This window comes from Pelophylax lessonae (assembly GCF_965119305.1).
Source record: "Pelophylax lessonae genome assembly, chromosome: 1".
Lineage (NCBI taxonomy): Eukaryota > Metazoa > Chordata > Amphibia > Anura > Ranidae > Pelophylax > Pelophylax lessonae.
In genome coordinates this window covers 372,180,554-372,203,031 of record NC_138768.1, presented here as the reverse complement: position 1 = coordinate 372,203,031, position 22,478 = coordinate 372,180,554, and the positions used below count along the sequence as shown (strand labels likewise).

At 41.8% G+C, this 22,478-nt stretch overlaps 1 protein-coding gene across 3 annotated transcripts in view; it reads left to right on the top strand.

The window, feature by feature from the left end:
- The window catches only part of TJP2 (tight junction protein 2), a 186,385-nt gene that overhangs the window by 123,759 nt on the left and 40,148 nt on the right, over positions 1–22,478 (top strand). For all 3 annotated transcript variants that reach the window (XM_082243994.1, XM_082243993.1, XM_082243992.1), the window contains 5 exons: positions 2,340–2,931; positions 5,087–5,190; positions 11,996–12,149; positions 16,857–16,962; positions 17,088–17,242. In XM_082243994.1, the coding sequence (XP_082100120.1) occupies positions 2,340–2,931; positions 5,087–5,190; positions 11,996–12,149; positions 16,857–16,962; positions 17,088–17,242 (1,111 nt within the window). The remainder of the gene's footprint in view (positions 1–2,339; positions 2,932–5,086; positions 5,191–11,995; positions 12,150–16,856; positions 16,963–17,087; positions 17,243–22,478) is intronic.

Genomic DNA, 22,478 nt, shown 5'->3' with positions numbered 1-22,478 from the left:
CTACAGATCAATGTCTTGGAACTCCGAGCTTTGGACTATTGGATGGATTGTCTTAAGGGTTGTTCAGTGCCCATTCAATGGAACAATGCCACGGCCGTGGCTTATGTCAATTACTAAGGGGGTACAAGAAGTGTCCAGGCGGCTCTGGAGGTAGCTGGCATTCTAAGGTGAAAAGTTAGTTCCAGCCGTCTCCGCTGTACACATTCCCGGGGTATAAAGTTGGCAGGCGGATTTAACTCGGTCTGCAGGCGTTGGACCAAGGAGGGTGGTCCTTTAATTCGAAGGGGTTTCACCAACTGTCTCCCCCGAGTTGGATCTGTTGGCGTCTCAGCTCAATAGAAAGTTGCAGAGGTTTGTGGCTCGGCCAAGGGATTCTCTGGCGGACACCACAGACGCGCTGGTGGCCCCATGGGGTCAGTATCGTCTGATTAACGCCTTCCCTCCTCAAGCTTCTGCCAAGACTTCTATGCAGGATCGAGGCAAAAGGGATTCCGGTCATCTTAGTGGCTCCAGACTTGACTTGGTACGCCGATCTGGTGTGGCTGGTCGCCGACGTTCCTTGGAAGCTTCCTCTCAGGGAGGATCTGCTGTCCCAAGGACCAATCTTCCATCCTGCTCGACATGTCACTGGCAGATGCTGAAGGATGGGGGTTAATCTGACTCAGTGATTCCTACACTGTTGAAAGTTGGGAATTCTACTTCTACCATTGTACATGGAAGACGTACATTGCGTGGTTTGAGTCTCTTGGGGTTCTTCCTCGCTCCTTCTCGGTGGCTCGGATCTTGACCTTCCTTCAACGGAGGGTTAAACAGAAATATGCCTTGAGTACCATCAAGTGGCAGGTGTCAACTTTGGCGGTCTTCTTCCAATGACCTTTGGCCACACACTCCCTGGTGCGTACCTTTCTTCAGGCTGTCTTTGACATTTTGCTTCCTCCAGGACGGGCTCCGTTGCCGTCTTGGGATTTCAATTTGGTGCTTTTGGTCCTCCAGAAGCCTCCCTATGAGAATCTTCAGGAGGTTTCCCTGCTTACCCTGTCCTAGAAGGTGGCCTTTTTGGTGGCTATCACCTCTGCGCGCAGGGTGTCGGAATCAGCGGCGTTATCCTGTCGTTCACCTTACCTGGTGATTCACAGGGATAAGGTGGTTCTTCGCCCCTGTCCGTCGTTCCTTCCAACGGTTGTCTCTGATTTTCATTTGCGTGAAGACATTGTGTTGCCTTCCCTGTGTCCCAGGCCTAAACATCCAACGGAAATTGCCTTGCATGCCTTGGATGTGGTCCCGGCAATTAGGGTGTACCTGGCAGCTACGAAGTCTTTCAGGAAGTCAGGCTCTCTATTTGTGCTCACGGATGGACCTCGTAAAGGGTTGTCCGCTTCCTCTGCGACCATTTTACTGATAGATCAGACAGACAGTGATTCAGGCCTATTCCATCAGGGGTCAGGTTCCTCCTTTCCCTGTCAAGGTGTACTCTACTAGGGCGCTCAGTGCCTCCTTGGCTTTCTGTCATCAGGCGTCAGTGACGCAGGTTTGCAAGGCGGCCACCTGGTCGTGGGTGCACACTGTCACAAAGGTCTATAAAGTGGATTTGTTGGCATCTGCAGATGCTTTTTTAGCCCGCAAGGTTTTGCAGGCTGCTGTTTAAGAGGACCTGATCCACTTTGAGGGTGTATTGTTTTTTTCAGGTGGGCTTCAGTTGGTTTGGTTGAACTCCTGTTTACCTGGTTGGCTATAGTTTAGCCTTGAGATTTTCTTTTTCGCTGTTCCCACCCCTCATGTTTTACACTGCTTTGGGACGTGCCAATTTTAAGACTATCAGGAGCTGTGTCCGTCAATGAACGAAAGAGAAAATGGGATTTTTGACTTTCCCTAAAATCCATTTCTCTGCTGTTCATTGACGGACACAGAACCCACCCCTCTGTGGAGTTGTAATTCTCCTGATACTGCTTGTAACTAAACTGAGTGCCTATAGCAGAGAGAGGGAGTATACCCCCTGGGACTGCCCATGGGCATAGCCAGACCTTTTTTTAATTATTTTTTTTGCCCTACTCCTGTAGGGGACAGTATAACCCAATGGTTAAAAATATCAGGCGCTGTGCCTGTCAATGAACATCGGAGAAATTGATTTTCCTGTAAGTCAAAAATCCCATTTTTTTTTTTTTTTTTTTTTTTGTTACGTGGGCTTAATATACAAATAAAAAAAATAGCCTGTAACGGATTCAAATACACAGCTGCTGTGGGAGAAAAGCAACTGACAACTTTTAGAATGCCGTTCTCTTTATTAGGATGCTTAGTCTAACTTTTATCATGTTTTGACCATCTCTTTGGTTTGCTAATAGGTGGTAAAAAGACCTCGGAAAGTTCAAGTTACAGCATCAAGGCGGACCCCTTCTCCTGTGCCTGATCCTCGAGCTTTTGACACACTTGATGATGAAGATGGACATTTTGACCGCAGAAGCGCATACAGTGGTTACAGCGAGAGCTGGCAAAGTGGAAGTGGCCGGCGCAGCAGGGAATCCAGTCCAGACCGAGGCTATGGAAAAGATCAGGAAAGAGGCAGGCCTTATGATAGGGAGCCGGAATATGTCCGGGGAAGGAGTAGAGAACGAAATCTAGAGGATGACCATTCCAGACGGGAACGCAGCAGAGGTAGAAGCATTGATCGGGACTTGAGTGAAGAGCGCAGGTATAGGAAAGATCGGATAAAAAGCGTGGACAGGGAAGAGTCATTTGAGCGTAGTTACAGTGGGGACTATAGCCCAGAAAGAGGAAGTATACAGAAATCCCAAACAGACTACAGAATTGAGAAAGATGTGCTTCACCGTAGACTTCAGTCCCACAGTCCGTCACCTGAACCGCACCGACATGCAGCACGAAAGGATCAGGAAAAGCCTGTCAGTGTACTCCTTGCCAAAAAGAAAAAGAATGAAGGTAAAGATGTCAATTTTTTCCTCCATACATGTGCAGATTTTTTACATTTTGATAACCATTTTTATTTACACTGAAATATGATGTGATTTAATTTTATAATTCAAGTCATAAAATCATTGGATTTTCAGAGCCAAACAAATTGACTCCCTTCAGTTATTCAAATCCTAAAAGAATATGGTGAATCAGCTTATCTCCAGGAGACCTACATTTAAGAAATGCATTTATAGCATTTTGAAATGCTAGATCACTTTCTATTCAATGGCTTTATGCATTGCTTTTACTATGTGTATATATTGTAACCTTTCTATTATTTTTGTTGCATTACCACACAATTGGCAGGCAAAGCAAACATTTTCTTTTACACTTTTTGACTGACTCTTATGGCTGGGATCACATATTAGGGAATGTTCTACACGCGTGTCATTGTACGCTATTTTGCATTAATGTGCATTGCAGTAAGACAGTTCAGTCATTCTGAATGGGCTACCAAAGCACCTCCTGGATCTAAATACACACCTGCACATCTGTGTTTTGAGCTTTGGCCATACTTCTTTTAGAATTCTTTGTTCTACTAGTTTTTTCTACATTGTAAATGCATACAAAGAGTAGGAAAAACAAAAGTGCCAGCTGTATATCCTTTTTTTTTTTTTTTTTTTTATCAGCATCTTAATGGCCAGGAAGCATATGATGATTTCTCATCCGTCATTGGAGCAGTGTTTCTCAACCTTTTTTCAGTCAAGGCCCCCTTCGAAATTTTGCACATCCTTGAGGCACCCCATTCTAAAATGTAAAAGAAACATATTGGTTTTATATAATGCAGCCGCATCGACACGCGTAAGACACCCAGCATTTGAGATGATTTATTTAATACACCTTTGCATGCTGGTACTGACTAGTATTCCGGTGTTTCTCCTCTCCCTCAGTCACCCTCCCTCATTCAGTTAATGTGACCCCAGTGCAGATGGAGAAGGGCAAACAAGGACATCCTCAGGTGCTCAATGTCTTCCTTATCAATTTATGACATTATCATTTATTAGATCCCAGCAGCCTCAGTCCCTGTCCTCAAGGAGCTTACAATCTGAGGTCCCTAACTCTCATTCGTACATACCAGGGCCAATTTAGACAGAAGCCAATTAAACTCCTATGTAACAAAGAGCTGGGTTCTCACTGCTCCAAACAGCCTGCGAGATCCCTTGTACTGCTGTAAAGATCTGGGTGCCTGCCTGGTTGGGCAACCAGAGTTGATCCGTAAAGCGAGAGAAAGGTGGCTGCACATCCAAAAGATATGTTCAAAAATGCTTTAATACAAATCCAGAAGGAAAAAAGACATGACACACTATCCAAAGGTGCTCAGTAAATGCGTTTCACACTCTTGTGCTTACCCATTAGTAAGCACGAGAATGTGAAATGTGTTTACTGAGCATCTTTGGACTGTGTGTCATTTTTTTTTCCCCTTCTGGATTTGTATTAAAGTATTTTTGAACATATCTTCTGGTTGTGCCGCCACCTTTCTTAAACTTTACCAATTAACCTCCTAGCATGTCTTTTTGGAGTGTGGGAGGAAACCAGAACTACCTAAGTAAAACCCATGCAGGCACAGGGAGAACATACAAGTTGGACCGGGTTCTTCCATTGCAGCACTCTTTGTTGGCTGACGTCTCCCTTCTAGGATTAGAGGTGTTTCATCTTCCCACCTGGAGCTTGTACAAAAATCCCATTTGCTGCATTAGAAGGATGAAAGGATGTTTTCACTATGAAAAAAAAATGGAACACCCCTTCAAAAGAGGGCCAGTCACAGGAAATCCAGTCACTATAATACTTAAAACCTGCTCCATTGGGCTTCAGATGTCTGGGACTAGTTGAATTGTTTTCTTAAGATGCATACAAAGTGTGTTTGGGAAACCATCTAGATTTCTGTTTGTGTCTGAGGCTGGCAGATTGTTTTATCTCGGGACAAAAAAAACATGAATAGATTTTAGGGGCATGTTGGCTATGGCTTCAGGAAATGAGACCCTGCCTGCCACTTCTACTGAGGGAAACCACTTAGTAGAAAACTCCTTTTAAAATGCCTGGATATTGGCGTTTTTATTGCATAAATAGGCCTGTGAATCCTTAGAATGTATTTATATTGGTATGTCCATTTTATTTCTTACAGAATTTGGTTTGCGCCTGGGCAGCCAGATATTCATTAAGGAAATGACAGAAGTTGGTTTAGCAACACGGGATGGAAGCTTGAATGAGGGAGACATTGTTCTTAAAGTGAGTATCTTGGTATTCTATTGTTTATGATGATGTGTATGATTGTTGTTCCAATGCAGACAGAAGTCGTGAGTTCTAGCTTTACAAAATCAGTTATATCAACATAAATTAAACCATTAAACCAACACTTGTCACAAGGTACATCCCTTTAACCGTTCAGTTAACTCCACATACTTTGTCACACTAGTCTAAAATACTTCTGCACAGGTACCCTGGCCTTGTGCATTTTCTTGCTCTCCCAGTCACATTTTACCCTTGAGATAATTATTGGGTGACCAGGGTCAATGGGGCTAAGCCTAGAACAGACAGCCATGGATCCCATAGTTTGTTAAACTTCTGGGAACATCCCCTATGGGGAAGATTTGTTTTTCTCTTGGGAATATGGAGTTTACCTGACTACGCCACTCTTCCACAGTTGGGAGGGTTTGGAGATATCCACTTCATTAGCATGTGAGCCAAGAATAAAGGCCTAGAGACAAATCCATATGTTTGATGGATATAGTTCTTTATGTAGTCCTTCTGATAAGACGGACAAACAAGAAGTACTTGAGATATAGTTGTTTTATATGTCATATTGATAGTACTCACAAACAGTTGGGACATTTCCAGAGAATATGCAAGAAGTCTACTGTTTTTCCTTGAAATCCTGGGCTATCTCTTCGTTGCCACTGAAAAAGTTGGAAGGGTGCAGTATACTGTATGTACAATAAACAACAGCATCAGCCTTTCAGTAGGTGACAAGGAGAACATGGCCACCTGCTCCAGCAGTCTTTGTCAGATTTGCTCCACAAGATCTCCTATCCACCTGTGTTTGCAAGGCAACACATATCTGCCAGCAGGACTATCCTGTAGCGAGGTATAAAAAATGCTGTTGACTACCTTAACATTGTTTTTTACGGTTACCACTGAAAAACCAAATACAATTATTATGAGTAGATATACTGTATACTTATGGTATGTTCAACTCCTTACAATTCATCGAGAGAAAAATGTTTTTTTGTTCCCTCTTGTATTGTAGTGCTGTTAATATTTTGAAAGGTACACTACTATAATACTGAAAATGGAAACTAATTTCATAGCTTCATATTTTAGTAACAAAACATATTTCAGAGTCAGATTGCATTACATGTGACTCTAGAATATTTGTGACAGTGTAGAAGTCCACTTTCCTTTTTAAATTACTGTTGCTGTCATTTAAAATATAAAACGCATGCAAAAATGTAGTGTTTCCTGTCCGCTCTTGCAAAAAGAAGTATGGAATTTTTTTTTTTGTTTAAATCATACTTACCTAGGTGGATACAGCATCTGTCCCCCGCTGTCTCTAAGGCTGCCAACTAACTGATCAAACACCGCTGATCGCTCAGTTTGCCCCGCCGCTCTGAGCAAAGAGCTGGGACTTTCAGTCACTGCTCTGTGCTCTACCCGTCCAGCGCTCACTGGAGGGGTGGGCTGTGGAGGGGATGGGAGCGGCTGGCTCAAGCTCTCAGCAGCTTGGCTGAGAGGCTGCTCCATGTACCTGTCCAGGCTCCTAGGTGGATCCCGACCATATGGATGTGATCTTTCCCCAGCCTTGACCTGCTCTGTGACATCAGTTGACAGCGGGCTTAGGAACGAACTGCATTCCTGTGTTTCATAGAAAAAGTACAGCCAAACAAGCTTCGACTGTGTACTTTTGTTTTAAAGGAGATGTACAGCCAAAGCTCGTTTGGCTTTACATCTTCTATGGATCACAGGAGTGCAGTTCGTTCCGCTCTCCTGTGACCCGTTTTTTGCAGAGAGCGGTCTGAAGTCCGCTCTCTCCTGATATCACAGATGTCAGTCCAGGCAACGTGTCATCATGACCACAGAGTCAGGATCCGCCAGGTGCCTGGACTGTCACTTGTCTCAGCCTCTCAGCGAACCACTGAGAGCCTGAGCCGGCCGCTCCCCGCCCCTCCACAGCTCTGCGTTCCAATGAGTGAGGAGGAGGCAAAGCAGAGGGCTGCTGACAGTCAGCAGCTCTCTGCTCAGGGAGCTGTCAGAACTGAGCGATGTTTGATCGCTCAGTTCTTAGTGCAGAGGCGCAGGGAGACGGCATCTAACCGATGCTGCATCCACCTAGGTAAGTATAAATGGGCAATAACCCCAAACTCCATACTTGACATTTGAGACCTTAATCACCGCATGTACAAAGACGCAAGTTTTTCTGCACAACTTCTGCAAGGGCACAAAAAAAACAATTGTTCTCTATGTGCCCTGTTCACACCACAGCACTAGTATCACATGCATATTTTTTCTACACTGGAAGCTGCAACATGTATAATACTCACTGAAAGAAGCATGAAAACTGATGTAAACTGTGTCTCTGCAAGTGAAATCTCTGCATCAGTTTCCATCATTTTTTCTGCTCTGTGCATATTTTGTGAATGAGGCCTAAGGGAAAGCTCCAGCTCCCTAGACAAAAATATACAGTTAGGTCCAGATATGTGTAGACCCGTGCACAATTTTCATACTTTTTGCTCTGTAAGCCACCAAAATAAAATTTAAACGAAACAATCTAAATTAATTTGAAGTGCAGGGGTTGAATATAAATATCAAGTACAAATTTTAGGAAATGCAACCATTTTTTTTTACACAGTCCCCCCCCATTTTCAGGGGCTGAAATGTAATTGGGTAAATGACTTCCTGAAGTCTGGAAACCATGGACCTTACCAAAGTCTGGGTTTTCTCCTTTCTGATGCTTTGCCAGGCAGCTGTCTTCAGTTGTTCTTTCTCTAGGAGTCTCTCTGCCTTTAGTTTTGCCTTCCGCAAGTAAAATGCATGTTCAATTGGGTTGAGATCAGGTGATTGACTCGGCCATTGCAGGATATTCCACTTCTTTTCTTTCAAAAGCTCCTGGGTTGCTTTTGCAGTGTGTTTTGGATCATTGTCCATCTGTATTGTGAAGCGCTGCCCAATCAACATTACTGCATTTGGCTGAATCTGGGCTAAAAGTATATCTCTAAACACTGCAGAATTCATCCAGCTGCTTCTGTCTTCTGTCACATCATCAAAAAACACCGATGACCCAGTGCCACTGGAAGCCATGCATTCCCCTGCCATCGCACTGCCTCCACCATGTTTTACAGATAACATTGTGTGCGTTGGATCATGAGCTGTTCCAAGCCTTCTCCACACTTTTTTTTTCTTTGGTCATTCTGGTACAGATTAATCTTAGTTTCATCTGTCCAAATAATGCTTTTCCAGAACTGGTCTGGCTTTTTTAGATGTTTTTTGGCAAAGTCTAATCTGGCTTTTCTATTCTACAGGCTTACGAATGGTTTGCACCTTGTGGTGGACCCTCTGTATTTGCTCTTGTGAAGTCTTCTCTTGATTGTAGACTTTGAAAATGCTATGCCCACCTCCTGGAGAGTGTCCTTCACTTGTCTAGATGTTGTGAATGTTTGTTTTTTTTTTTTTTTTTTTTTTTTTAATCAGGGAGAGGATCCCACGATTATCCACCACTGTTGTCTTCAGGGGACCTCCAGGCTTTTTTGTGTTGCTGAGCTCACCAGTGCGTTCTTACCTCAGAATGTACCAAACTGTTGATTTGGCCACTCCTAATGTTGCTGAGTTTGTTTTTGAAGTCTTACAAAGGCCTGTTTCACATGCATGGACAGCTTCTTTGAACGCATGATGTAGGTTCACAGCAATAGATTCCAAATGCAAATACCAATCAACACCAGACCTTTTACCTGCTTAATTGATGAAGAAATAACAAAGGCGTAGCCCACACCTGGCCATTAAACAGCTTATGATTCAATTGTTCAATTACTTTTGGTCCCTTTAAAAAGGGGGGGGGGTGGCTATTCTTAAGAGCCGTAGTTTCTAAAACTTTCCTCCGATTTTGGATGTACATAGTGTGCACTTTCAGCCCATATCCATTAAATAACTAAAGTGTGAATATGTTTTGGTAAATACCTAAAAAAAAAAAAAATACAATTTGTCCCGGTGTCCAGATATATATGTACTGTACATTTTAATTGCAACATTAGAGTCTACTGCTGGAAGGTTTAAGCCACCATACATACATACATATGTACACATTACACATACACCATACATACTTACACCTTAGCTGAAAGCTTCTCTATAGTCAGGTGCCCATGTCCATGTTTTCACCTACGCACATATGGGAGCAGTGTCCATGTCCTTTTTTCCCACAGTCATAGTTGACACATATTAGGACAGAAAAAAGTGCTTCCCTATATACTCTGCATACCCCTGTGTCTTGGCTCTCTCCATGGTCCATCTTTCCCCATATTTTTACCATACTGTCAGCACACACTTCATCCTTTCTCTCTCATGTTTTAATCCCTCGGGTATATTCTCAGTGCATGTATATGATCTTTGTCCATAATGCTTGCTCCTTTCGATGTATCTGCACTCTGTCCCTGATTTGCATATCCCTGTTGTTTTTGGATCCCACCCTAATTTCTGCACCCATTCTTCACACTGTTTTACTATACAGTAAGCTAGGCTCCTCTTACAGGCCCTTTTCCTCTCTCCATTGTCTTCAATCTCTACTACATGCCTTCCATTTCCTGTCTTCAGCAACTATCCAAAGCATTTATATTCTCTAGCATGCAAAAGTTACGCCCTACATACTGTGCTCCACACTCTGGCTAGCGCTAATATATGCAGTTACTATGAAACTATGAAGAATAAATTCATGCCTGCTTTTATCTACTCCTTCAGCAACTCTTGTTTTCATATCCACTACCTGCTCTACCACAGCCTGCGCACAAACACCTCCATAAAATCCATTCCTCTACAGCTCTCTCTACATACAGTGGGTACGGAAAGTATTCAGACCCCCTTAAATTTTTCACTCTTTGTTATATTGCAGCCATTTGCTAAAATCATTTAAGTTCATTCTTCTTCCTCGTGAATGTACACATAGCACCCCATACTGACAGAAAAACACAGAATTGTTGACATTGTTGCAGATTTATTAAAAAAGAAAAACTGAAATATCACATGGTCCTAAGTATTCAGACCCTTTGCTGTGACACTCCTATATTTAACTCAGGTGCTTTCCATTTCTTCTGATCATCCTTGAGATGGTTCTACACCTTCATTTGAGCCCAGCTGTGTTTGATTATACTGATTGGACTTGATTAGGAAAGCCACACACCTGTCTATATAAGACCTTCCAGATCACAATGCATGTCAGAGCAAATGAGAATCATGAGGTCAAAGGAACTGCCTGAAGAGCTCAGAGACAGAATTGTGGCAAGGCACAGATCTGGCCAAGGTTACAAAAAGATTTCTGCTGCACTTAAGGTTCCTAAGAGCACAGTGGCCTCCATAATCCTCAAATGGAAGACGTTTGGGACGACCAGAACCCTTCCTAGAGCTGGCCGTCCGGCCAAACTGAGCTATCGGGGGAGAAGAGCCTTGGTGAGAGAGGTAAAGAAGAACCCAAAGATCACTGTGGCTGAGCTCCAGAGATGCAGTCAGGAGATGGGAGAAAGTTGTAGAAAGTCAACCATCACTGCAGCCCTCCACCAGTCGGGGCTTTATGGCAGAGTGGCCCGACGGAAGCCTCTCCTCAGTGTAAGACACATGAAAGCCCGCATGGAGTTTGCTAAAAAACACCTGAAGGACTCCAAGATGGTGAGAAATAAGATTCTCTGGTCTGATGAGACCAAAATAGAACTTTTTGGCCTTAATTCTAAGCGGTATGTGTGGAGAAAACCAGGCACTGCTCATCACCTGTCCAATACAGTCCCAACAGTGAAGCATGGTGGTGGCAGCATCATGTTGTGGGGGTGTTTTTCAGCTGCAGGGACAGGACGACTGGTTGCAATCGAGGGAAAGATGAATGCGGCCAAGTACAGGGATATCCTGGACAAAAACAGACTGGGCCGAAGGTTTACCTTCCAACAAGACAATGACCCTAAGCACACAGCTAATATAACGAAGGAGTGGCTTCACAACAACTCCGTGACTGTTCTTGAATGGCCCAGCCAGAGCCCTGACTTAAACCCAATTGAGCATCTCTGGAGAGACCTAAAAATGGCTGTCCACCAACGTTTACCATCCAACCTGACAGAACTGGAGAGGATCTTCAAGGAGGAATGGCAGAGGATCCCCAAATCCAGGTGTGAAAGACTTGTTGCATCTTTCCCAAAAAGACTCCTGGCTGTATTAGATCAAAAGGGGGCTTCTACTAAATACTGAGCAAAGGGTCTGAATACTTAGGACCATGTGATATTTCAGTTTTTCTTTTTTAATAAATCTGCAACAATGTCAACAATTCTGTGTTTTTCTGTCAGTATGGGGTGCTATGTGTACATTCATGAGGAAGAACAATGAACTTAAATGATTTTAGCAAATGGCTGCAATATAACAAAGAGTGAAAAATTTAAGGGGGTCTGAATACTTTCCGTACCCACTGTATATCTCTTTGTATCATATTTGCAAATGAATTAGTTCCACATCTGCTCTGTCCAGAATGTCCAGTATAAGGTTAAGGTTGACATTCCATCTTTCCCTGTACTTTGCTGTCTTTGACTACATTACAGTTTTACCTTTTCTTCAACTAATAAACAACTGTTACTTAAAAAAGAACAAGACCAAGCCTTCTTTAAACTATGAATCACAACACCCACCTTTTAAATTACCCATTCCACGAGTAAATTCTCTCTGATATGTTCAAATGAGGCTTTGTTGGGTTACTCAAAGTTATATCTTGTGGCTGCCCAGTAAAAATGAAGGTAAAATGATAAACTAATATTGCTACTATCACTGTCCTTAATAACGTATTTCTTTTCTATAATAGATCAATGGCACTGTGACAGAAAACATGTCCTTAGCTGATGCACGGAAGTTGATTGAGAAGTCAAGAGGAAAACTACAGCTGGTGGTGCAGAGAGATGTCCAACAAACTTTGATTAACATTCCTTCTGTGCACGACAGTGACTCTGACATAGGAGGTAGGGACTGTATTTTTTTAATCCCCTTTTTTATTTATTTTTTGCGGTCTGTAAAATTCTTCATTGCATAGGTGGTCAGTGTAAACACCCCCCCCCCCTTACATTGATAGTCATTGTAAATTCCCCATTTAATTGATTGTCAGTATAGAATATCCTGTTACATTGGTGGTTTAGTGTAAATGCTTCTTTTACATTGCTGGTCAAAGTAAATCCCCCATACATTGGTGATCAGTATAGAAATCCCCCGTTTACATTGTTGGCCAGTGTAGAAATCCATCATTACATTGTTGATCAGGGTCGAAAGCCCCCCGTTACACTGTTGGTCAGTGCAAAATATACCGGTATATCGGTGATCGGTGTAGGGTCCCTCCTTACATTTGTGGTCAGTGTAGGGTCCTTCCTTACATTGGTGGTCACTGTAAGGTCCCTTCTTGCATTGGTGGTCAGTGTAGAAATCTGCATTACGTTGGGGGCTGGTGTAAGGTCCCCCACATTAATGGACAGTGTAGAAATCGCTTGAGCCAGGTCGTGTCAATAGGGCCACCCATGGCTCAAATTGTAGCTGATTCAGCAGGATTCTTGTACAGCCAGCTTACTAGTTGTAGCTAGCTAAACAAATTCATATATTCAAAGTAATTGTTTTCCTAATGAACATACCATCTTTAGCTATATTTATGTCCTTATTTTGTTAAAGAAAAAAAGGGGGTATATGGTCTGGTAACATCAGTAACACACCTCCCATCCCGATGCATACATAGAAAAGGGGAAATGGCCCATGGGACTTTAAATGAGGTGTGTACCTATGGCTGGAAGTAAAAAATGAAAAACAAATGAAATAAAATAAAAAAGTAGCTTTTATTGCAGTAAATTAGAAGTGCATAAAATATCTGATAGTAAATCACATAATATATACATCATAATGGTACAGTATATCACAGTCTCACTAATATAGTCATAAATACATATATCATAGTAAATGAGTATAGTGCATCTTGAACTTACGCGTTTCGCGAGCTGTACGCTCGCTTCTTCAGAGTAAATGCATAAGAATTATGTCTAAAAAGAGAGAGACATGCATATATTGGAGAAACAAAAAAAAACAAAAAAGTAGCAAAAATCAATGAAAAATATATATGAAAAAGTATTCTGTAAATATGAGGGACTCGGGAGGAGTGCCAAATACTTACAGGCCAATGTATCTGGAATCGTAATGGGTTATCTGAGGCGGCGATGGGGAATGCCTGACCCGGGAGCTGAAGGGTCCAACTGGACCAAGCCAACAGGGGAGCCCATGGTAGATGGATGACGGATGAATATAGTAGGAGGGGGCATGTCTCTCTCTTTTTAGACATAATTCTTATGCATTTGCTCTGAAGAAGCGAGCATACATATTGGTGAGACTGTGATATACTGTACCATTATGATTTATATATTATGTGATTTACTATCAGATATTTTATGCACTTCTAATTTACTGCAATAAAAGCTACTTTTTTATTTTATTTCATTTGTTTTTCATTTTTTACTTCCAGTCATAGGTACACACCTCATTTAAAGTCCCATGGGCCATTTCCCCTTTCCTTATTTTGTTAAAGTGTCACTAAACCCACAACAATAAAATCTTGTGCCTGTATATGCTGTAAAGCATGCTTGTTGTACTCACTGTGGAACCTAAGGGTTTAATCCTGTAATGTAAAAAGACAGTTTGATCCACCACTTCTTTCTCAGTCTCCAATCCAACTCCTGACAGTACAGAGCCTTGGGGGCACTCTGCACATGCTCAGTTTGGTGTGTATTGCTAGAGAGCTTTTTTTTTTTTTTCTTGGGAGGGTGCATGTGATCAGCACAGGGCCAATCAACAGTATTTAGACAGAGGGTCAGGGGTCATGCAGCCTCATAGGTCAGTCAGAGGAAAATTAAAACTCATCCTACAAGCTTTAACCACTTACCGCAAACTGACGTAAATTAACGTCAGCAGACTTTGCGGGGTTATACCGGGATGATGCCTCTAGCTAGAGTACCGTGGTTTGAAGCCGACGGTCGGCTTTCCGTCAGTAACGACCGATGCGGCTCGGGACGGATGGAGTCCCGATGAATGCCGGAAACGGCATCGATCGGGTCTCCGATGACGTAACCCGGAGGCGGCGTCCATGACGTCACTTCCGGGTTACTGTGCTGCAAAAGGCGGCAGTTTTGAAAAACGGCTGTATGCAAAAATGACGTTTTCGGCGTTTTGCATACAGGGAAGTGTAGTGGAGGGGTCTAGGGTCTTTGACCCTCGATCCCTCCATAAAGTGTACCTGTCACTACATATTGGTGTCACAAGGGATGTTTACATTGCTTGTGACAGCAATAAAAGTGATCAGATTTTTTTTTTTTTTTTTAAACTGTAATAAAGTTTAAAAAAAATAAAAAATAAATAGGAAAAAAAAAATTTAGCCGCCCCCGTCACCGTTAGCTTGCGCACGAAAAAAACGTATGCGCAAGTCGAGCCGCAAATTAAATCGCTGTTCAAACCCCACATGTGAGGTATCGCCGCGATCGCCAGAGCGTGGGCAATAATTTAAAAAAAAGAGCTACACTCTAACTCTAAACTGGTAACCGTTAAATAAATTTAAAGCGTCGCAGATTGAGATCTCTATTGACCGTAGTTTGTTGCCATCCCACGGGGGGGCGCAATTTTAAACCGTAACATGTTGGGTATCTATTTACTCAGCGTGACATCATCTTTCACAATATACAAAAAAATGGGCTAACTTTACTGTTTAGTATTTTTTAAATGCAGTAAAAAGTGATTTTTCAAAATTTATCCAAAAAAATGGCGTTTTTAAAGACCGCTGCGCAAATACCGCATGACAAAAAATTTTGCAATGACCGACATTTTATTCTCTAGAGTCTTTGCTAAAAAAATATATATAATGTTTGGGGGTTCTAAGTAGTTTTCTAGGAAAAAATACTAGTTTTAACTTGTAAACAAAAAGTGTCCGAAATAGGGCTGGGGCTTAAGTGGTTAACCAGACACTGATAGAAGTCACAAGACTGCTGTATACTGCTGATGAGAAAAGGTATTTAGAAGTTTATACTTACTAAAATATTACATTTCCATGTTCTGTGTACTGTGGGAGACCAGATATAGTGAATGCACGGTCCTGCGTTAAGTAACTGTTTTTAAATCTTTTAGTGTATACAGTATTTTAGAATGAATTTGCTTAACCACTTGCCGACTGCCGCAAGTACATATACTGCGGTGGTCAGCCCCGGCCAGGCAAAGTGACGTACTGGTACGTCACTAGCCTGTCACTCGCTTGTGAGCCAATAGCGGGCGCGCCCGCCCCGGCTCGTTCCCTAACAAGTTAGTGCGTGTGACCGGCGGACCCAATGTCCGCCGGTCACTCGCAATTGTTCGCTGGGAAGGGAGAAAGGCATGCGGCTAATGTAAACAAAGCCGCCTGTCATTCTCCCCTGTGTAAAAATGGAGATCAGACGGTTCTACTATGTAGGACCGTTTTGATCTCTGTTCTTACACCAGTAGCCATGTCCAATCACAGTTAGAAACACGCCCCTAGGACACACTTAACCCCTCCCTCTCCAATACAGTTAACTCCTTCCCTGCCAGTGTCATTTTTACAGTAACAGTGCATATGTATAGCACTGATTATTGTAGTAATGTCACTGGTAACCCCAAAAGTGTCAAAAATGTCAGTCAAGGGCCCGATCTGTCCGCCGCAATGTCGCAGTCCCGCAAAAAAATCGCAGATCGCCGCCATTACTCGTTTAAAAAAAAAAAACAACAAAAATGACAAAAATCTTTCCCTTTTGTTAGTAAACGCGATAACTTTTGCGCAAACCAATCAAAATATGCTTTTTGCAATTTTTTTTTTTTTTTTTTTTTTTACCAAACATATGTAGCATAAAATAAATTGGCCGAAAATGTAAAAAATTTAGATTTTTACATTTTTTTTTTTTGGGGGGGGGGAATTTCTTACAAAAAAAAATGTGAAAAATATTATTTTTGCAAAATTGACGCTCTTTCTTTGTTTATAGCGCATGATCAAAAAATCGCACATGTGATCAAATACCACCAAAAGAAAGCTCTGTTTGTGGGAAAAAAAGGACGTCAAATTCGTTTAGGTACAGCGTCGCACGACTGCGCAATTGTGCGTTAAAGTCACGCAGTGCCGAATCGCAAAATACCCCCTGGTCAGGAAGGGGGTAAAATCTTCTGGGGCTTAAGTGGTTAATAGGATATTGATATTGCTCTTTTAGAACCACGTCCATTTTTAAATGAATGCACCACCTCTTATTAAATGGCTTGCTGTGCACACAGCATGAAAGGTGTCCCTGGAATTTTTTTTAAAATGTTGGCAACTATGCTTCACTCCAGTAGATATTAGAAGATCATAGGTGAGAGAGGCAATAAAGTGCACTGTTTCAGTTAAGGATCATATCCAGGAACTCTTAAGAGATTACTTTTTTCTTATGGAGTCTCTTCCTTGTTGCCCCGACCTACAAAATTCCATTCCCTCCGTGGTCATTCTGACGTGCATTTAGGCAGCATTTCAAATTGGCAAAAGAGTAACTCACAAATTATCTTGGTGATTCTGCTGCTGATCCTGTGTGAATCATCTAACATGATTCTAAAGTCTGTTGTAGTTGTTAATCATATTTTTGTTAATCTGAAAGCATTTTTGTTTACTGTATCAACAGATATTTCTGAGATAGAGTCCAATCATTCTGGCTCCCCTGTGGAGGATGTGAAATTGCACTACTCAGACTCTCATTCCTCCAATGAGAAGCTAAAAGAAAAAAACATGTAAGTAATGTTATTCTTCCAGCACCATAGTGTGACGAAGGATTGCCACAAAGTGGAAATGGCTGCTGTAGTAAAAACTGCCATTGAAGTTCTGGCCTTGATGACCTTTTTATTCTGTCTTTCAGCTCTAAGGAGGATCCACCCAACCGACTGACCAAAATGGGAGCCATGCCTACTCCTTTTAAAGTGGTGAACAGAGCTGAGAGCCCTGCTCCTCTTAGTATAAGCCCAGTGGTTCCAGAGACCAGCCCAGAGCCAGTGTATTTAGAAGACATTCCAGGTTAACATTACAGTCTTTCTATATGTACTTTTGCCATTAACGTTAGAGTATTATCTCTTAGTGACATGCCTTCATGAACTTGGTGATTCTGAATTAACAAATTTGTAAAGTTTTACCTGCTATGTGCAAATGTATTGCATAGAGCGGCCCCCAAAACGCCTCTTCTGGGGTCCCCCTTTGATGCTGTTGGCTCTTCATTCTCCATGTGCCACCATAGGAATATGTTTCCAATGGTGGTACACGAGCGGGGAACACTTCCGAGCCGGGCTGTGTGTGTGTCTATAGACACACACAGAGTGGTTTGTCTCCGTCAAAAACCCAGTGATGGCTAACCTTGGCACTCCAGCTGTTTTGGAAATGCATTTCTCATGATGCTCATGCACTCTGCAGTGTAGTGGAGCATCATGGGAAATGTAGTTCCAAAATATCTGGGGTGCCAAGTTTCGCCATCACTGGCCTAACCTGATTTGATTTGATTGACAAATCTGCCCTGGGAGACCAGGGAGAAAGAGCCAGACAGGCACAGCACTGGATCAATACACTACACTACACTAAGGTGTACATTCATGAAACTGTGAATTTTTTTCACTGTTCACTTCCCGGCAGTTCTCCGAGGAAAATTATCACCTCTGGCACCCTGTTTATGAGGTGGATAACTTCACTTCTCACAGGGTGAACAGAGGAGAAGGGTTTCCTCTGAGAACGGCCGAGATCTGTGTACAAATGAATGGGCGCCTGTAATCTCGTGAGACAAAGCGAAATTGAAGTACGAGAAAATCACTGGTGCCCGTTTAATAAGCAGTGATAGATTATCACCACTGAGTACACGTGTGTTCGACCCCCACTAATGTTAAATAAATAAATTAGTGCCCCAACATAAAAATATATATATATATATGTGTGTGTGTGTGTGTGTGTGTATGTATGTATGTATGTATATATATATATATATATATATGTATGTATGTATATATATATGTATGTGTGTGTATGTATATATAATATATCTATATATATATATATATATATATATATATATATATATATATATATATACACATAAATATGGCAGGGGAACATGATTACTGTGTTGGGGGGTCGGAACGAGGAAGAAGGATGTCGATAATCTTCCTTCTTCCCCCTCAGTTCTCCCCCGATTCTGTCTTCTCTCCCCGATTCACCTCCTCCAGGCTGGTGAATCCGGGAGTGTGAATTCTGGCACAGATCACCAGTGAAGTGTGGAGATCGCAGATTTATAACCTGGCCGTTTCTGTGTCTGTCAATGACAGATTCTCCGTGTGTAGAGATGATCAGCGGAGAACATGTTCTCCCCCGATCATCTCTGTTTCATAAACCAATAATGATCCGAGATGAGCTGTGATCAGCAGGATCACTGCTCATCTTGGTTTCATAAAAGGACACCTCAGTATTGAGGAAGGGAGGGACAGCTACTGAAAGGTTTGTGTTTTTGTTTTTTTTTTATCTTAATGCATTAAGGTATAAAGCCTTTTAACTTTAGAACCACTTTAATAAAAAATGAAACCAACAGCAAGGTTTATTTACCGGCAGCTTAACTGGCACGTTCAGAAAAACTGTCACCATGATTTTTTCAGCAAGCATTATCAGTACAATATCATTACTTTGGGCTAATATTAGGCCATTATCACTACCTTTAGCCTCATCATCACTTTTTTAATGCATAAAGATACTATGGCTTTAATGAAGTTAAAGTAAATTGGTTTCATATTTCTTGCCTATGTTTGAATGCTAAGGCTCGGTTCACACTGGGGCGGCACGACACTGTACTACTTCAGGGGCAACTTGTGCATTCCCATGCACCACGACTTCGGAGCGACTTGTATTGACTTCACATAATGGAAGTCTATGCAAGTCGCTCCGAGGTCGCCCCGAAGTAGTACAGGACCCTTTTTCTAAGTCGGAGTGACTTGTGTCGCTCCTATTAGAACGGGTCCTGTAGCGGTCAATGGACTGCGAGGGAGCGCGACTTGTCAGGCTGACAAGTCGTGCTGGTGTGAATGGAGCCTAATAGAAACATACCACTGAAACTTTGCACAAATATACAAGGACGTTTTTGGATATTGTGACAACATAAAGAATGAAAAAAAAATTGATTTAGTTACAAAATACTGTACTTTGAATTTGCTTCTTTAAATTGACTTAGAAGTATTTATTTCCATGATCCAGTATTTTACTTGTATACTAATTTTCTCATACAGCACTTGAATTAATACTATAGGTAAGAACATTTAAAGTTGGTTCATCTTTAATAACTTTCTCTACCCATTAAATGCTGTCCTCCCTTTTTATAAAATTGATTCCTACTTTTCGAATGGGTTGTCAGGTCAGAAGTTTTTTTATCTTAATACATTCTATGAATTAAGATAAAAAGCCTGTGTGCAGCAGCAGCCCTCAGCCCCCCTAATACTTACCTGAGCCCATCTCTATCTAGCGATGTCCACAAATGCCTCAGCCGTCCAGGACTCTCCCTCCTGATTGAAGACACAGCCGCAACACAATTGGCTCCTGCTGCTGTCATTCAAACTCAGTCAGCCAATCAAAAGAGAGAGGGGGCAAGGCAAAACAGCAGCTCTGTGTCTGAATGGATACACAGAGCTGAAGCTCAGCTCGGGTGTCCCCAAAAGTAAGAATCATTTTTAACCAGTTGACAACCGCCCACTACACTACATGATTTTGTGCACGTGATCTCGGCGGCACGCGAGTGGAGCAGCGACGATCGACACCGGCCTCCCTCAATCGTCAGAGAAACTGACAGAAGACCCGCCTGCTCGTGTAAAAAAAGCAGGCGAGTCTTCTGTCACACAGGCAGAGAGAGATCAGGAGTTTCAGTAAGCATATTTAGGCATGCATTAACCCCTTTGATCACCCCCAGTGTTAACCCCTTCCCTGCCGGTGTCATTTATTCAGTAACCGTGCATATTATTTAGCACCGATTTCTGTATTAATGCCACTGGTCCCCAAAAAGTGTCAAAAATGGCAGTTAGGGGTCTGATCTGTCCGCCGCAATGTCGCAGTCCCACTAAAAATCGCAGATTGCCGCCATTACTAATAAAATAAAAAGTCCAAAACTCTATCCCGTAGTTTGTAAACGTTATAACTTTTGCGCAAACCAATTAAAATATGCTTTTTGGGATTTTTTTTTTTTTACCAAAAATATGTAGCAGAATACAAATTGGCCTAAACTGATAAAAAAAATTTGATTTTGATTTTTAAAGATTTTTTTATTGGGAATGTTTTATGGCAGAAAGTAAGATTTTGTGTTTTTTTTTTTTTTTCCAAAATTGTCGCTTTTTTTTGTTTATAGCGCAAAATCTAAAAACCGCAGAGGTGATCAAATGCCACCAAAAGAAAGCTTTATTTCTGGGACAAAAAGGACATCAATTGTATTTGGGTACAGCGTTGCACGACCGCGCAATTTTTCGTTAAAGTAACACAGTGCCGAATAGCAAAAAAGGGCCTGGTCATTAAGGGGGTAAAACCTTCCAGAGCTGAAGTGGTTAAAAATGGGGGCAGCATTTCAAGTAACAGTCAAAACGAATGCATATGGTATTTTTTTATTTTTTTGAAATGTAATTAAAGGTGAACTAACCCTTTTTAGTGCAAGTTCACACCGATGCTAATTTGATGCGCTACAAAATGCTTAGATTCGCATGTCATCCAAAATCAAGTTGTGTTCAATGACGGTCGTTCACATTTATGCGTTGCAATTGCTATGCAAATGCAATGCGGCAACAAAAAGGGTCCTGTGTTGCAGTGCGATTTTCCTCTCCTTAGACATCAATGGAAACCGACATGAAATTGCATCTTGTGTTCAGATGTGAGCGAATACTGTTTTTTTTCTCTGTAGATTTTTACATACGGTATTTCCCCCCTCGCAGAAATTGCAACTGCGCCCTTTCCTATAAAAAACGCATTAAATTTTTATTACAGTCACACTGTCTTTAGCACAAATCGCAATGCAAAATCGCACTGAACTCCAGCCAAAATCTGCATGAGAATCGCACCCATTCGCATTGCATAAGTGTGAACCCAGATTGAGCTAGTAATATGAGATTGAAAAAAATAAATTTTCTGCGTTAACTCTACAACTTAAAATAAAATGATTAACACCAAGCAGCTGCATACAGTTGTGTCAAGCCCTCCTGATTTATGATAGCAAGTGCAAAATTTGATACAGGACTACCCGTTAACTCTCAACCCCCACCACCATGATCTGAAATAATATGCATGCAAACAATCTAATTACAACCACAGTACATAGTTGTGTCTGTGAGTCAAATTAAAATGTGATGAGTAAGTCCATTAATGTGAAAAACCAAATTCAATCTTTCTTCACCGCCAGTGATTCCTCATTTTGTTGTGACTCTTTGCTGACAATTCAACTTGTGTGTATGCCCTCCTAAGACTGAAAATGCACTTGCCAAACCCTCTATTATTCTGTTTAGGGAAAGGTTAAAAAAATCTCGTAGGAGCTTCAAATCAAAAATGATTCATCTTTTAATTGAAGTCTGATCCGCCTTTTCCTGACACTGTCCCAGGTTACAGCCTGCAGTGGATTATAAAAAGAGCAGAGAACTGCATTTGGTGTAAAACCAGTTATTTAAAAATTCCAACTAAAACCTTTGCATAGTCTGTGTGCAATGTAGTATTATGTAAAAGGCCTATTTGTAGAAGACAGCAGCAACTCCAAACATTTCCTTACAGGCCCTAAATCAGCGCTCCCTATCTTGGTGCAGTTGGCAGAACTTTGTGCTCCTCTTTTTTCCCCTCTTCTGTGAACATACTTCATCTGCCTGTGGCACATTTCATCACTCTGGACTCTTCAAAGGTTTTCTGCTCTGCATTTTTCACAATCTACTGTGGGCTATAACCTGGGAGAATGTCAGGAAAGGCAGATCCCACTTCAATAAAAGGATTAAAGTAAAACTAAAAAGTTTTTAGTTTTTGATAGAGTGGAGGTGGATTAGAACCCCAGTCAGTTTTTATTGCGGTCTGTACCCCCATTTAAGGAGATTCACCCTCTCTATTTGTCCTGTTTACCATTGAAAGTAAAAGAAAATCCCACATTTTGGGTTGTCCCTAGAACAGTAATAGAGGGGAAATCTTCCAGTGGGAGACACTAGATCTGGGGGACCCCAAGGAATTCCCTTATTTGCAGAGATTTCCTCTCACTTCCTGTTTGGCTATGGGACAGGAA